Consider the following 17252-nt stretch of genomic DNA (forward strand, 5'->3'; position numbering starts at 1 on the left):
AAACTATATATTTTATAAATGTTATAATGTCTATTGCCATATTCTCTACTAATAAATAAAATTAATAATAATCTTGTTGATTTAATCTATTTAAGAAAAAAAATTGTGTTTCTAAAATATTATTGTGACATTTCATATTTACTTTAAATAAAACCATATATTTTATAAATGTTATAATGTCTATTGTCATATTCTCTACTAATAAAGAAAATTAATAATAATCTTGATGATTTAATCTATTTAAGAAAAAATTATGTTTTTAAAATATTATTGTGACATTTCATATTTACTTTAGACAAAACTATATATTTTATAAATGTTATAATATTTATTGCCACATTCTCTACTAATAAAGAAAATTGATAATGATCTTGATGATTTAATCTATTTAAGAAAGAAATTGTATTTCTAAAATTTTATTGTGATATTCCATATTTATTTTAGACAAAACTATATATTTTAAAAATGTCATAATTTCTATTGTTACATTCTTTACATTTCATAATAATCTTGATAATTTTAATCTATTTACAAAATGGTATAATATCTATTGTCACTTCTAACCTTTACAAAATTTGATCAATATAAAAATGAATTTGATTAATAATTATGAATCTCAACCACAAATGGTCGAGCTCTACTAATTACAGTCGAGTCATATAATTACAATTTTTACTAATCTCAACCACATATAGTCGAGCTCAACTACTCTCAGTTGAGCCATTTTTTGAAAATTTGATTAATAATTATAAATTTGATTGGCTCCAATCCTTTTATACAATTTATCCAATAACATCCCAAATGTAGTGCTTGAATCATCGATAATTATAGATATAACTTTCTTATTTTTTGGCGACCACTTATATGACCCCTGTTCATCATTTCACTCCCATCGTACTGAACATAGATTACTATTCAAGTCATTCCTGTATAAAAAATAGATGGTTGATATTAACAAATAGTTAAAATATATTGATGTTAAACAAGTTCAATTTTCAACTAAATTCAATTAAGTTTTATCAATGTGTCCATCAAAGAGTTTAACAACAATTGAGTATTAACAATATCTTGATCATGTTTGGTCGAGCTAGTTGAGCTATGTTAGAATTATCATATCTATTGAATGTCACTCTTTTAGCAAACATCGATGAAAAAAATTTAACAATTAAAAATATAAATCGGGATCAAATCTAGTTGAGCTCTACAGTAACGTTTGTCATCTCGACTGACAGTAGTCAAGCTCTACTAAAACTATAACCTCAACTAACATAGTCGAGCACTAGTAAAACCACCATCTCAACTGACATAGTCGAGCTCAACTATTAATAGTCAAGCCCCTGTGATTCATCTTCAACCTCGGGTTCACTTCACAAAAACGAGATTTTCAACTCAAAAACTACAAAATAGTAATTATATGGCTAGTATGATATTTTTATTGTTGTTTCTATCACATATATATATATGAAAAAATAAGAATCAAGCTAAAAAAATACAATTTTTATTGTTTTTCTACATTCAAAATAAAAAATTAAAAAATTAAGGTTCATTCAATTACCTTGAATGTAACCATTTTTTTGACAACAATGTTGATCTTATCTATATGTAAGTGTATTACAAATTAATTTTCTACAAATTTGAAGAGATTTTATAAGATTTTGAGAGATTTTTTGAAAAATAGAGGAAGAGCATGAAAGCACCATGTGAGGGGGGATGGTTTTTTTTTTTTTTTAATAATATGGTTTTTCTATTTTTAATTAAAAAAAATATAAAATACTAAAGGGTATTATTGAGATATAAAAGTTTCATTAAAAGAGAAGGTTAGTGTAGCTAAATTTTAAAAAATCAATGTTACTTAGTTAATAAAAAAACTTTTGAAGGTCATTTAGCCAATTATCCCGAGGCTATTTGCTTAGTTAAGCTTTTTTTTTTTTGTTAAATAGTGATTAAAATAAGAAATGAATTTAGGATGCAGATGTATGGAGACCCTTTCTCGATTTAGGATAGCTCATTGTATGACAAAAAAACATGTTTTGTCAAATCATAGACTACTAAATTCTTAGGGCGAACCATGAAGAACAAAACTGCTCCTGAAATTTTGAACAATAAAATTATAACAATTTCAAACAACACTCTCAGCATATTGAAAAATATCTTTCTATTATTAATAGTTGTCGTCAGAGCTAGCGAAACTGAAAATAAAATATCCCAACACAAAACAAAAAAATAAAACTTATATTAGAATGAAAATTTTCAAAATAAAATTAATATACAAACTTAGGTGGTACGTATTTGGTTGGAGGTAATGAAATGGAAAGGAATAGAAAGAAAAATAATTGTCATTCCATTTCTTTGTTTGGTAGTATTTTAAAGTACTGAAATATCATTCTAATAGAATGTCATTTCTATCATTTTGGTGGAATAATATTCCATTTTGAAATGGAAGAAAAAACCATTCCAATATTACATGAGCAAAAATTAATGATTTTTTATCAATCTTTTTTATGCATTTTAAATTTTATTCAATTTCATTCATATTCTTATTCTCATTCATATTCCTATTCCTATTCCTATATTTTCATTCCTTCTAACCAACCACCACTTTAGAGTTTAACTCACAACTCAATTCACTAGCTCAACATTACTAAAAAACTAAAAACCAAATTTTTTTTAAGTATAACTAGCCAAAGCTACCCTTTGGCTAGTAATAAGATACTAGCACCCCACTAACAAGATAGTATGAAAGAACTAGTAAAACAATTTATATTAATATAAAGATTTTAAAAAACTTGAAATACTTAGCCATGTGAACAAAATAGATCACTTCTCTTGCCTATTTACCATTATACAAAACTACCTCAAATAAATAGAAACAAGTCACAATCAAACTATACATATATATAATTAAACTATACATTAATACTTGAATAACTAGTAAAAAGAAACAAATCAAAACATTCATATATCTAAATAAATATGTATATAAATAATAAATACAAGTAATAAAAGATATTGAAAATACAATGTAAGAATTATATATATAATTATATTGAATAATAAAATATATTTTTGAAAAAATTATAATTAAAACGAAAAAAATTACATAATAAAAATATCTAAAACTTGAAAACTAAGAAAAGTCCACAATTATTAATAAACATTGATTAGCTTCAAAATTACTACTAAATTTATTAAAAAATGAATAACAATAAAAATTAAGAAAAATGACATTTAATAAGAGAATTAATTATGAATTAATATGATTATAAATAATAAAAAATTTTGAAATATTAAAATGAGAAAATCTCATTAGTGACTACAATAATTATAAATAGGAATACATTCCACATATATATTTATATATATAAATATATATCAGGATATAAAGTAATCGTTAAAACTATTAAATGATAAAAAGATTATATTACACTATAATATCTCTCAAGACAAACTGAAAGAAAAAAGAAGAAATATATATACTTATATAAACAAACAAAAATACATAAAGAATAAATACTTCTAATTAAAATATTAAAGTCAATACTTTATTATATTTATATATAATTATATAGAACACATGACAATATTTAGACTTTACACTAATTTTTAAAAGTAAAAACAAGAAATATATATACATATATAAATTTATAGAAAATTTGTTTTTTATTGATTACATTAAATTAAAAACTTAAATTAAATAATTTTGAAAGTGGACAAAATACAGAATTAAGAAAAAATATGAATATATATGTTGTATTATGGCCTAAAAACTAAGTCTTAGGTGGACACTTACTGTTTTGGTACTTACCTAATTGTTTTAACTAACTTTCAGTTAAAACAGTTATGGTAGTTGGTGTCTATAAATAGTCTCCCCTTACTCTACATTGTGTGGTTCAATTTACAAATTTGTAAATCACAGAGAGAGAGAGAAGAGGGAAAGGGTAATTTTTGATACTGGTTCTTCCAAAACCAGTTTCTTGTGTGTGTGTATTAGTAATGTACCTATCTCTTCATCTTATTGATTCAACCACCAACACTTGTAATCTCAATCTTGTTACACTTGGTTAATGAGGAGTGTCTTAATGACAATGCTTTGATTTCATTCTACTGTATTGAATTCAGTTTGTTTACTGTCTTGAATTGCATTTCTTTTGTGTTAAGTTTTGCTAATCAAATCTTTAGACTTTGATTGTAATGACCGCTCTAGTAATGTGGATTAGTAAAGGCAATTAGCACTAATTTTTATTATTTTATTATTTTTTGTGAATTAATTTTGATGTGGACCCCAATATTTAGAAATAAATATTAGAGTTATAATTTCTCAATTCCAGAGATTTTATTAAACTCTAGGGGTATTATTTAGCTTATATGTGAAAGATGTTAATTTTGTAATTTTTGCTCGGCGACAACGGAAAATGCGATGGATGGCTAGATTGATCACATGGGTAAGTTTAGAACCCTATTTCATAGTGGGAAATATTTTAGAGAAAATAAATTATCGGGATTGAGCGGGGTTATGGGAATTGACCATTTTACCCCTAACTTTAGAAATACCTAAGTTATATCTTTAAGGGCATTTTTGTCATAAAAAAATAATAAGAGATAGGTGGCTGCCTTAGGTAGTTGACACCTAGCACCCCTTTTCTCAGCCAAGATAAGCTAAGTAAATCAATTTACTTAATTAAGAAAAAGAAAGAAAGGAAATTAGAAAAAATACCAAAAAAATCAAGCTCTCCTTTCCTTCCCTCTCTCTCTTCGAACCAGCAGAAGCAAAGGGGTTTTTGTTGTTGGATTCTTGTGTTTGCAGCTAGGAATTCAAGAAGAAGTCAAGCCAAGGTAAGCTCTAGCATCTCCTAGCCCTAATTCTTGATTTTAAGCTTAGGTTGAATATGTGAAATTGAATTTCTGGGGCTGTTAGGTTTTAAAATGTTTGGGGTTCGAATTCTAGGATTTAGTTGAGTTGATTCTAAGTCCTAGCTGCTGGTTTTAATGGGTGTAGATGGTTTTATGCAATTTTAGGTTTAAAGTTCAAAGCTTTGAGCTTTAATGGCATAATTTGATTTGTTGGTTTGTTCTGTGATTTATTGGTTGGAAATGGATGTTTATGCATTGTATAGGTATACTGGAGAGTTTGGTAAGGTTTGGGATTGAATTGAATTAAGGGGGATGATTTTTGGAATTCCAGCAGCAGAACCGGTTGACCGGTTCTGGGGGACCAGTGGCAACCGGTCGACCGGTTGGTGACCCAGAACCGGATTGCCGGTTAGGAACCGATCTGCCTATTGGGGAATTTCCAGAACCTTAGTTTTGGCCAATTTTGAGATATTTAGGGTATTAACATGAGGTTTATCGATAGGGAAACTTTTAGTTTCAAGTTTAAGTCCCGGAAAGTGATTTAGCGAGTCACTCATCTGTATTACAATTATTGTGATTAGGGCATCCATCTAGCACGTGAATTCCGTTCAGGTCGGCCAACACACTTGAATTCGGAAAACAGGTAAGAACTGTGTATAATGTATTATGTGATTATCTGAATGTGTGTATATGTGATTGTATATGCATGCTTGAAATATGTTATGCACTACCAACACTTGTATGAATAAGTTATAGTGTGCATTGGTATAGTGATTACTGACACTATGAGTACGACACAGTGATACCAACACAGGCACGGGAAAAATTCTAAGGTGTGTGGTACATCACTCAGTGTTACTCAGTGTTCGGGGTAAACCCTACCAACACTCGTATAGTGAGGTACGATGTGTATGTGGTATAGTGGTTGTACCCTGGTATTGAACGTTCATACTCATCTGTTAAGCTCTGTGGATAGGTGTATGGGCGCCTATTTACAGGTCGGAAATTATATGGTATGTTATATGCATTTCTTACTGAGTCCGTTGACTCACAGTTTCTACTTCCATGTGTAGGTAAAGGAAAGGCGAAGGCTGAACAAGAATGAACCTGAGCTCGGGTGAGATTGTACATGTCAAGCGGCGCGACCTGGAGTGTTCGGTCTCGGGACATCTGGGAGTTGTATTTTGAAAGTCGCTGTGCGACCTGAAAATTATGTATTTTGAAATGTAAAGTTTAAACAGTAAATTTTACAAAGTTTGAAATCGGGATCCCGGAATTTGTAAATATTATATTATATTACAAAGTTTAATAATTAAAGCAAAAGTTTTAATTTAACATGTTTTTCGAGAAATTTCTTTGATTAGCAAAGATTGCACAATAATTGAAAAAGCACTGTAGCGTGTCTTAGCATTAGGGCGCTACAATTTTGGTATCAGAGCCGCCAGGTTTGTCTACCAAAGCTCGCTATGACATGTACAATCTTCATCAGAGAAAGCTCGGTTCACGGTTCAGTAAGCCCGTACTTGTTTAGTATTTTAAATAAATGTGAATGTGAAAGCATGATAGGAAGCATATTAGATTTTAATTAATTATTTATAAAAAAAAAGTGTGTTGCCTTTTAAGTCTTTAAACAGCGGTGTTAAGTTTTGACCGCTGTCTAACATGCCTGGCTTATGGATTCGCAAGCTAAGTCCTATTAAATGGACGCCCCGCGAAATACAAGAAGTCAGGGTGGCATGGTTGAGACCGGAGGCGGTCAGGGGAATCCTCAAAATCCTCGTGGTCGCGGCCGTGGCCGTGGCAGAGCTCAGGGTGGTCGCCCTGTAAATCCACCTCAAGCTCCTCCTGATTGGGAGCAAAGATTTGCTGAGATGCAAGATAGAATCCGCCAGCAAGATGAAGAGATCCAAAGGTTGAGGCAGCAGGGTCCTCCTGCTGTGCCTCCTCAAGTGGTTCAGGCTGTTGCAGTTCCTGCGGTGCCAGCAGAACAACCTGTTGTTGGCAACCGTATGGAGCCGTTGTATGAAAGATTCCGGAAACAGGCACTTCCAGTGTTTCTGGGAGGCCCTGATGTGATGAAGGCCGAGCAGTGGCTTTCAGTGATTGAACGCATCCTTAATTTTATGGGAGTGGTTGGAAATGACCGGGTGACCTGCGCCACTTTCCAGTTTCAGGAAGATGCTCTCGTGTGGTGGGAGTTGATAACCCTCACTCGGGACGTCACACTGATGACCTGGGAAGAATTTAAGGAGTTATTTAACTCCAAGTATTACAACGAAGCAGTCCGCAGTGCAAAGCGGAAAGAGTTCACTGATCTAGTTCAGACTGAGGGAATGTCAGTCACTGAATACACGACGAAGTTTGATCGGTTGGCTAAGTTGGCAGCAGGAATTGTGCCCACTGACTTCAGTAAGAAAGAAAATATTTAGCGGGTTTGAGTGCAAAGATCCGGCATGATCTGGTTATTACTACTACTGAAGCAACCATGTATGCAGAGATGGTTGAGAAGGCTTTGAGAGCCGAGGGTGCAGTGAAATTTCTTCAGGAGCCCCGGGTGACTCCGAGTGTTGGTGGAACCCCCACTGTTCCTACTCCTGTTTATGGTAGGGATGGTGGTGACTCCACCACTGAGCAGAAAAGAAAAGTTGTTCCAGCTTCTGGTGGCTCGGGGCAAAGCAAGTGGTTCCGTGGGAACCAAGGCAGAGGAGGACGCCAGGGTTATTTCTACCCTTAGTGTCCACGGTGCAAGAAACATCATCTAGGAGAGTATAACTGGAAGACATGCATTCTGTTTGGCATGGTGGGGCATTTCAAGAAAGATTGCCCCCAGGCAAAGAAAGAGGAGCCGAAAGCTGAGGTGAAATCGGCTCCTGCTCGTGTGTTTTCTATTACCCAAGTTGATGCTGCAGCCAGTCCTTCTGTTGTGACAGGTCAGCTTCCCGTTAACAACTTGTTATTTACAGTATTATTTGACTCGGGAGCTACACGTTCATATGTGGCTACAAGAGTGATTGACCTTTTGGGTAGGCCTTGTGATATTTTAGAAAGAGGGTTTGGAACCCTAATGCCTAGCGGGGAATTGGTTATCTCTAATAGGCGCATTAGGTCTATGCCGATTAGGATCGAAGATAGGGAATTGAGTACTGACCTCATAGAATTGAAATTAACTGAGTTTGATATTATACTGGGAATGGATTTTCTATCCAAGTATTCGGCCAGTATAGATTGTAGGCGTAAAATGGTGACTTTTCAGCCGGAAGGTGAAGATCCATTTGTTTATGTTGGATCAGTTCAGGGGTCTCGGATCCCGGTTATTTCTGTGCTGAGGGCTAGGGATTTACTATGCAATGGTTGTGTAGGATTTCTAGCAGTGGTATTTGACTCCAACAGACCTGAAACATTTGGGCCTGAGGTAGTCCGGGTGGTGAAAGATTTTCTTGATGTGTTTCCCGAGGAGTTGCCGGGATTGCCGCCACAACGAGAGATTGACTTTGTAATTGATTTGGCACCTGGAGTCGAACCTGTTTCTAAAGCTCCATATAGGATGGCTCCAGCGGAACTCAAGGAGCTTAAGTTACAACTTCAGGGGATGCTTGACATTGGGTTTATTTGACCCAGTGTATCGCCCTGGGGAGCTCCGGTTCTTTTTGTGAAAAAGAAAGATGGTTCCCTCAGAATGTGTATTGATTATCGGAAACTAAACAAGCTGACGATTAAGAACAAGTACCCGTTGCCCAGGATCGATGATCTGTTCGATCAGTCACATTGCACAGCAGAGTTAATCTTGAGGTGGATCAGTCACATTGCACAGATAAAGATTCAGATGCAGATGAGAACCAAGCTCAAGAGCATGATGATCAATCCCATGAAACACAAGGAGATCTTGATGACTATCTCTTGGCCAGAGATAGGGAAAGAAGAGACATCAGACCTCCTTCAAGGCTTGGCTATGCAGATTTCTATGCATTTGCACTAGCTGCTGCTAGTGAACTTGAAAATTCTGAACCCACTACTTACAAGGAGGCACTGAAATGCAGAAACAGGGATCACTGGTTGAGAGAAATCAATGAAGAGAAAGTGTCATTGATCAGGAAAAAAACATGGTCTGTTGTGAACAGACCACCAGGGCAGAGATTGATTGATAGCAAGTGCCTGTTTAGACAGAAATAGGGAATTAATGAAGATTCAGTAAGATTCAAGGCAAGGCTTGTGGCAAAGGGATTTAATCAGAGAGAAGGTGTTGATTTTAATGATATATTTGCACCTGTGGTGAAGCAAACCTCTATTAGAGCCATTATGGAAAAAGCTATTGCTCAAGATCTAGAAATAGATCAAATGGATTTGAGGACAGCTTTCCTACATGGCACTTTGGATGAGAAAATCTACATGAAGCAACCTGAGGGATTTGACAATGGTAATCCTAACCAGGTATGCTTGCTACACAAATCGCTATATGGCCTAAACCTAGACAATGGAATATTAGATTTGACAGGTTCATGTCAAGAATAAAATTCACCAAGAGTAGATATGATCCATGTGTTTATTTTGACAAGGAAACCTACCTGCTATTGTATGTTGATGACATGCTCATAGTAGGCAAGGATAAACACAAAATCAGTGAGTTGAAGTGTCAACTCAAAGGTGAATTTGAGATGAAGGATATGGGAGAATCCAAGAAAATTCTTGGAATCGAAATCAGAAGGAAAAGACCTGGTTTCATCATGTTAACACAGCAGGGATACTTGAAGAAAGTTCTAATGAAGTTCAACATGAATGAAGCCAAACCTGTGATGACACCATTGGCTAAACACTTTAAACTCACTAAAGAATAGGCCCCTCAGACTGAAGAAGAAAGAAGAAGCATGGATGGCATACCATATGCTAACTGTGTAGGATGTTTGATGTATGTCATGGTGTGCACAAGGCCTGACCTGGCCTATGCCATGAGCATTGTGAGTCGATTTGTTGCTAATCCTGGACAACTACACTGGGAGGTAGTCAAATGGGTAATGAGGTATGTTAAAGGGTCCCTGAACATGGGTTTGATCTACAAAACAACTGAAAAAGGTGGATGTGAGGTTGAAGGATTCATTGACTCAGATTATGCAGGCTGCATAGACACTAAAAGATCATTGACAGGCTACATATTCACTGCTCTGGGTGGTTGCATTAGCTGGAAGTCGAATCTTCAAAAGGTTGTAGCCCTGTCATCCACAGAGGCTGAGTACATGGCTGCAACTGAGGCAATAAAAGAAGCATTATGGTTGAAAGGTCTCTCAAAGGAACTTGGATTTAGCTCTGAAGACATGACAATCCACTGTGACAACCAAAGTGCATTGCACTTGATGAAAAATCCTATGTTCCATGATAGGTCAAAACACATTGACATCAAACTACACTTTATCACAGAGATCATTGCTAATGGAGAGATAAAAGTGAAGAAGATCAGCACTGAACATAACCCAGCTGATATTTTTACAAAATGTGTCACTCAAACTAAGTTTAGACATTGTTTAAACTTGGTCAACTTCAAGGAAACTGGTTGAGTTTCCATCTTTCATCAAAGTCTGTCATCCTTTTAATCACCTAAGTCTAAATGTCTATGCCAAGGTGGAATTGTTGTATTATGGCCTAGAAACTAAGTCTTAGGTGGACACTTACTGTTTTGGTACTTACCTAACTGTTTTAACTAACTTTCAGTTAAAACAGTTATGGTAGTTGGTGTCTATAAATAGTCACTCCTTACTCTACATTGTGTGGTTCAATTTACAAATTTTTAAATCAGAGAGAGAGAAGAGTGAAAGGGCAATTGTCGATACTGGTTCTTCCAAAACCAGTTTCTGGTGTCTGTGTGTATTACTGATGTACCTATCTCTTCATCTTATTGATTCAACCAACAACACTTGTAATCCCAATCTTGTTACACTTGGTTAATGAGGAGTGTCTTAATGACAATGCTTTGATTTCATTCTACTGTATTGAATTCAGTTTGTTTACTGTCTTGAATTGCATTTCCTTTGTGTTAAGTTTTGCTAATCAAATCTTTAGACTTTGATCAATTATGTTTGTTCTCGACAATTGGATGTTGTGATCGGTTTGATCACATTAATATATATATGATGTGATCAGTACATGATCATTCACCTCACACACAACACAAAACATAGAGACTAATCAAGAACACTGCAAACAATTGGATATTGAATAATTCAGCAATAAACAAATGCCAATAAACCAGTAGAATCAATAGCAAGAACCAGCAATTAAACAAAAGATAAACAAGTAATTAAATGAAAGAAATAAAAGGAGAAAAAGATCAAACACAATCAAATTTACGAGGTTTGAACAAGTGATGATGAATCACTTGCCTACTCCTTGGCCAGAACAGCCCCAATGGCTTCAGTCTTTATTAATGCTAGAAGAGAGGATTACAAGTTGTTTACAAGGTGTTCTTGAAACATTCACTCATGAAGGAAAGCTTCAATTACAAAACAACTCATCTCACCAAAAACTCTCTCTCTGATACACACTTAACTAGCACTCAAATCTCCCTTGAATTGCTACTTCAATGCTATAACAATTTGGCTATTTATAGCCTCTGATGTATACCCGATCCTAATTGTCATAACAGACAGTTAGGTAAAGTAGTTAAGGGCATAAATGGAAATAAACCAACTTGGTGTTTCTTGCCTCTATTAGTGACCAAACATAACAATTATCCACCTTGGTCATTAATAAGGGACATAAATGATGATGATTGGGGCTGAACTGGTCTTGAATCCTCATTTAGCAATTGAGGATGTTTAACAAGTCTAGGCATAGCCTAAACTTGGCTAAACTTACATACTTTGTCATCATGTCTGCAGGGTTCTCTTTTGTTCCAATTTTCTTCACACTAACCTCCTTTTCAGCAATGATATCTCTGATGAAATGTAGCTTGATATCTATGTGTTTTGATCTCTCATGGAACATGGGGTTCTTCATTAAATGTAGTGCACTTTGATTATCACAGTGCACTGTTATGCTTTCTGATTTGAATCCCAATTCCTTTGTGAATCCCTTGACCCAGACTGCTTCCTTAATGGCTTCAGTAGCAGCCATGTATTCTGCTTCAGACGATGACAAAGCCACTACCTTTTGTAGATTCGATTTCCAACTGATGCATCCACCTAGGACTGTGAATGCATAACCAGTTATAAATCTTCTTGTGTCTATGCTTCCTGCATAATCAGAGTCAACATATCCATTCACTTCAATTTCTTCTTTGAACTTGTTGTCATAAACAAGTCCAATGTCCATAGATCCCTTCAAGTATTTGAGTATCCATTTCACAGCAGACCAGTGTTCCTTACCAGGGTCTGCTATGAATCTGCTAACCATGCTGAGTGCATAGGCCAAGTCAGGTCTAGTGCACACCATACAATACATGAGGCTTCCAACACAAGAGGCATAGGGCATAGAATCCATCTACATTTTATCTTCCTCTATTTTAGGTGACTGATTTTGAGTTAGCTTGAAATGTTGAGCCAATGGAGTGCTAACTGATTTGGCTTCATTCATACAAAACTTGTCAATTAGTTTCTTAATGTATCCCTTTTGTGATAATGGTAGTCTCTCAGGTCTATTACTTTTGATGTCAATTCCAAGTATCCTCTTAGCTTCACCAATATCCTTCATTTCGAATTCAGCACTTAGATTTTGTTTTAACTTGTCAATGGCCTGTCATCCACATACAACAATAACCAGATTGATTCATTGTTGTAATACACACATGGATCATAGTTGCGTCAGCTATATCCAATGCTCATCATAAAATCATGAAATCTCAAGTTCCGTTGCCTTGGAGCTTGTTTGAAGCCATAAAGAGATTTCTGTAGTAGACATACCTGGTTTGGTTTATTACTTTTGAATCCATCTGGTCCTTCCATGTATATTTGTTCTTCAAGTCTCCCATGTAAGAAAGCTATCTTCACATCCATTTGATCCATTTCCAGGTCATACTTGGCCACTTTAGTCATCATGATCCTTATAGTGTTGGGTTTTGTGCCCTAAATAAAACCCATAATCATATTTACTAATAAAGATCAGAAATAACATTTTATGTTGCATGGTTCACATGATTTATTTCATGATTATATGTACATAATGTATGAATTCTATTTAAGTCCAGAACATATCAATTTGTTAATGATTATAGTGTTGTCAGCACAGTGCAATATAATCTTAATTGTATGTTCGAAAGTTTATTCCCTGATTTTCAGTTCACTGGATTTAGACTGGCATGATATAATCAGCAATAGGTGTTCTTAAACCTTGGATAAGTGTTATGTCCTTTCCAGGGCATTGGCAAAGTTTACCAGTATCGGATGTATGGAGTATACATCGGAAGGAAGCAATATTGAATTTTGATTAGATTTGTTAAAATTTACCGTAATATCTATTCAATTCAATATCACATGTTGATCCTAGATCAAATGATCTTAATCATGATATGGTTACGTTCGATCTCAAGATTATTATACATGTTCTTTGATTCGTTAGTTAAGCCTACTTTTGGGTCAGGGTGATACGTACATTTTGGGAACATGATAGTATAATTGAGTGGGAGCGCTAACATAAATATGGAGTTTATAACTTCTATAGGAATTTAGAAGTGAAACGATGATATCCTTCGAGCTTGGCTAAATAGAGATAAATGGTTGAGATCTCATTTCACTTCACTGAAATATCATTTATACGGAGCTAAGTGTTTTAAGAATAAAATAAATTGAAAGTGTAACGGTAATTTAGTGCCTATTCAATGTAGATCATCTATTAGAGGGTCATTAATCAAATTAGGATTATAACAATGGATAACTAATAGCGTATCTATATCGTGGAACATATAGAGCGTTCTATATGACTGAGAGTGCAATTCCAAGTTCTAAGTATGGATTCAATAAGGAATTAATAAGTTAGGGAATTTACTTGGTAAATTCGGTTCGACTTATCGGAAGCTCGGCTATATAGGCCCATGGTCCCCATACTAGTTGAGACCATACTGCTTGCAAGACTCAGTTAATTGATTTTGATTAATCAATTATAATTCTAAAGTTAGACTATGTCTAGTTTATGAATTTTCACTAAGCAAGGGCAAAATTGTGAAGAAAAGAGATTCTAGGTTTATTTATTTATTACGAGACTTTATATGTCTAATTAATAAATATATTAAATGACAATACTATTTAATAATTAATTTTTAATTATTAAATAATTGGAATTGACATTTAAATGGTTAAATTGGAAAATTGGCATTTTTGAGAAAATGTGATTGAAAAATGACAAAATGGCAAAATTGAAAAGTGAGGCCCATTATCCATATCATGGTCGACCACTATGCAAGTATTTTACCATTTATATTTTCATTATTTTAATGTCATACAATTCAAACCTAACCTTGGAAATTATTTAGGATTGTATGTTTTAGTATTTTCACTTGTCATTCCTACTTGCTATGTGTTTAATAATTTCTGAATTGTGTATGAATTTATATTGAACCATGTTATTTTCTGTTATTACATTGTAGTTTAATTTCGGATCTTCATTGTTGGTCTAACTTGGTTTGTTGTTCTAATGAGATAAATCCCTAATGGATTGTCAACATTAGACAAACATAATAGTGTTAGATCTCGATAGATAAATATTGTAAATGCAACATCTAGCTGTTCATCAATTAATGACACCTTAGACTAGTATTTACAATATGAAACAAGAAGATTATATAAATAAGATTACTTTGACTCTCGCTAATCGAAGCATCGTTGGATTCTTATTTAAAAACGAAATTATCCTAATTCCTCTTAGCTTATTCATTTCGAATTAGCTCAATAACATATCATTGGATAATTGGTCTATAAATCATTTGATGTCATTCTATATTTTCTCTTAAGAAATTAAATGACGCATATGATTATATTTCCGAAATTCTATCCCAAAATGATATAAATCCACAATCTTAAAAATCTTCTACTTGTATGGGCAAATAAGACTTACAGTTGAATTAGTAGTGGTGGTCCAAGAAAGAATTACTCATTATATTTGGTATAAATTTAAGTTTTTGACTTTAAATTTTAGATTCCAAATAATTTTTTTTAATACAATACAGTTTCACTTTTACAAGTGTTTAATAAACTTTTTCTATCAATGGATTCAAACTGTATGTTAGTAAGGAATATGAGTTTAGTATTCTGTGACAAGAATCCACTTGCACTACACTGATATCAGTTTGTTGAAGACCTTGGAAATTATTTAGGATTGTATGTTTTAGTATTTTCACTTGTCATTCCTACTTGCTATGTGTTTAATAATTTTTGAATTGTGTATGAATTTATATTAAACCATGTTATTTTCTGTTATTAAATTGTAGTTTAATTTCGAATCTTCATTGTTGGTCTAACTTGGTTTGTTGTTCTAATGAGATAAATCCCTAATGGATTGTCAACATTAGACAACATAATAGTGTTAGATCTCGATAGATAAATATTGTAAATGCAACATCTAGCTGTTCATCAATTGATGACACCTTAGACTAGTATTTACAATATGAAACAAGAAGATTATATAAATAAGATTACTTTGACTCTCGCTAATCGAAGCATCGTTGGATTCTTATTTAAAAACGAAATTATCTTAATTCCTCTTAGCTTATTCATTTCGAATTAGCTCAATAACATATCATTGGATAATTGGTCTATAAATCATTTCATGTCATTCTATATTTTCTCTTAAGAAATTAAATGACGCATATGATTATATTCCTGAAATTCTATCCCAAAATGATAGAAATCCTCAATCTTAAAAATCTCCTACTTGTATGGGCAAATCAGACTTAGAGTTAAATTAGTAGTGGTGGTCCAAGAAAGAATTACTCATTATATTTGGTATAAATTTAAGTCTTTGACTTTAAATTTTAGAGTCCAAATAATTTTTTTAATACAATACAGTTTCACTTTCACAAGTGTTTAATAACCTTTTTCTATCAATGGATTCAAACTGTATGTTAGTAAGGAATATGAGTTTAGTATTCTGTGACCAGAATCCACTTGCACTATTCTAAGAACTCTTTAATGTAACTAAAACTGAGTCAGCAAAAGCACAACCACATTTTTTAAATCTATGGCATTTGTATCTTGTTCATAGTGGTTTTGACAAGATCAATCTCTGCAAAGAGTTAATATGCCTATATCCACTGAAAGTAAGTTCATCTCATTTCGCAGATGGATGTACATTCCGTGGTGGATATGAGTTTTTCGTTATATTCTTAAAACGATCACTTGAAATTTTACCTTATACAAAAGAAATTTGAAATGTTTGAAAAATTTTATGAATTTCTAGCAATGGTGAAAAACCATTAAGGTAAGTGGTTAAAGATCTTGCGAACTGATAGGGGTGGAGAAATAGTTAGTAGATATGCAGTTCAAAGATCATTAAGTTGATTTTGAATTATATCCAAACTTAGCACCCCAGAAATTCGAGTTGCATATTGATGATTAGTTACTAGTCGTTGCCTAAGTCCTTCTATGGTAATACAATTTCAGAATGATGCAATGGTTCGGTACTTAGTGTAAACCACCTCCCGAGAAATTTGAGTTGCATATTGATGATTAGTTACTAGTCATTGCCTAAGTCCTTCTATGGTAATACAATTTTAGAATGATGCAATGGTTGGGTACTTAGTGTAAACCATTACTAGATTCATGGATGACCTAATCGAAATCTTAAGAAAAGCTAGAACTGTTAACCATGGTTTGCATGCTTGTTAGCTATTCTAAGTGATTAGGGGTGGACCATCCCATAGTCATTAGATAAGAAAGTGTTTGTTTAAACAAATTACAACTTTTATAAGAAAATGACTAAGTCTGAAAATAAAGTAGCAAATAAAGGAGATATTTTTTTTCTTGATTCCAAAAGTGTTCTATCATCTTATTCTACATATGATGATCCCACTGCCTCTGTTGTCTTGACACAACCAAAGAGGTTGATACCATTTAGTTTTCTTAGACATAATTCACGGTACCTTTTCGTAGTGGGAGGGTTTCTAGGAACTCACCATCTAATGACTTGGAAGACATTAGTGATTAAAATCCATTGTAAGTTTAAACAAGTAAAAGATTGTCAAAATAAGAAACTAATAAGAAAAGCCAAGAAAGCTATGGTTTAATCCATTCACATGGAGTAACCTAAAAGTTTTCTATTACAAGGACATGAAATCAAATTTTCGTTTATATGTCTATTCAATGGACTTAACAAAACTTCTTGTTCCTAGTATTATAGGTTTGAGTTTATCTAAACCTATGGCATGTGGTATACCTGGTAATTACTTACTCTAATGCAAGCAACTTACTTTTGTAAGATGTTGAAGC

At 33.5% G+C, this 17252-nt stretch overlaps 1 protein-coding gene across 1 annotated transcript; it reads left to right on the plus strand.

The window, feature by feature from the left end:
- Window positions 1–9713: 9713 nt before the first annotated feature.
- On the plus strand, window positions 9714–10397 carry LOC133031385 (secreted RxLR effector protein 161-like). Its single transcript, XM_061104870.1, has one exon. It carries the CDS (start codon window positions 9714–9716, stop codon window positions 10395–10397), a length of 684 nt encoding a protein of 227 aa, XP_060960853.1.
- Window positions 10398–17252: the final 6855 nt, after the last annotated feature.

This window comes from Cannabis sativa, chromosome 9, assembly GCF_029168945.1.
Source record: "Cannabis sativa cultivar Pink pepper isolate KNU-18-1 chromosome 9, ASM2916894v1, whole genome shotgun sequence".
Classification (NCBI taxonomy): Eukaryota; Viridiplantae; Streptophyta; class Magnoliopsida; order Rosales; family Cannabaceae; genus Cannabis; species Cannabis sativa.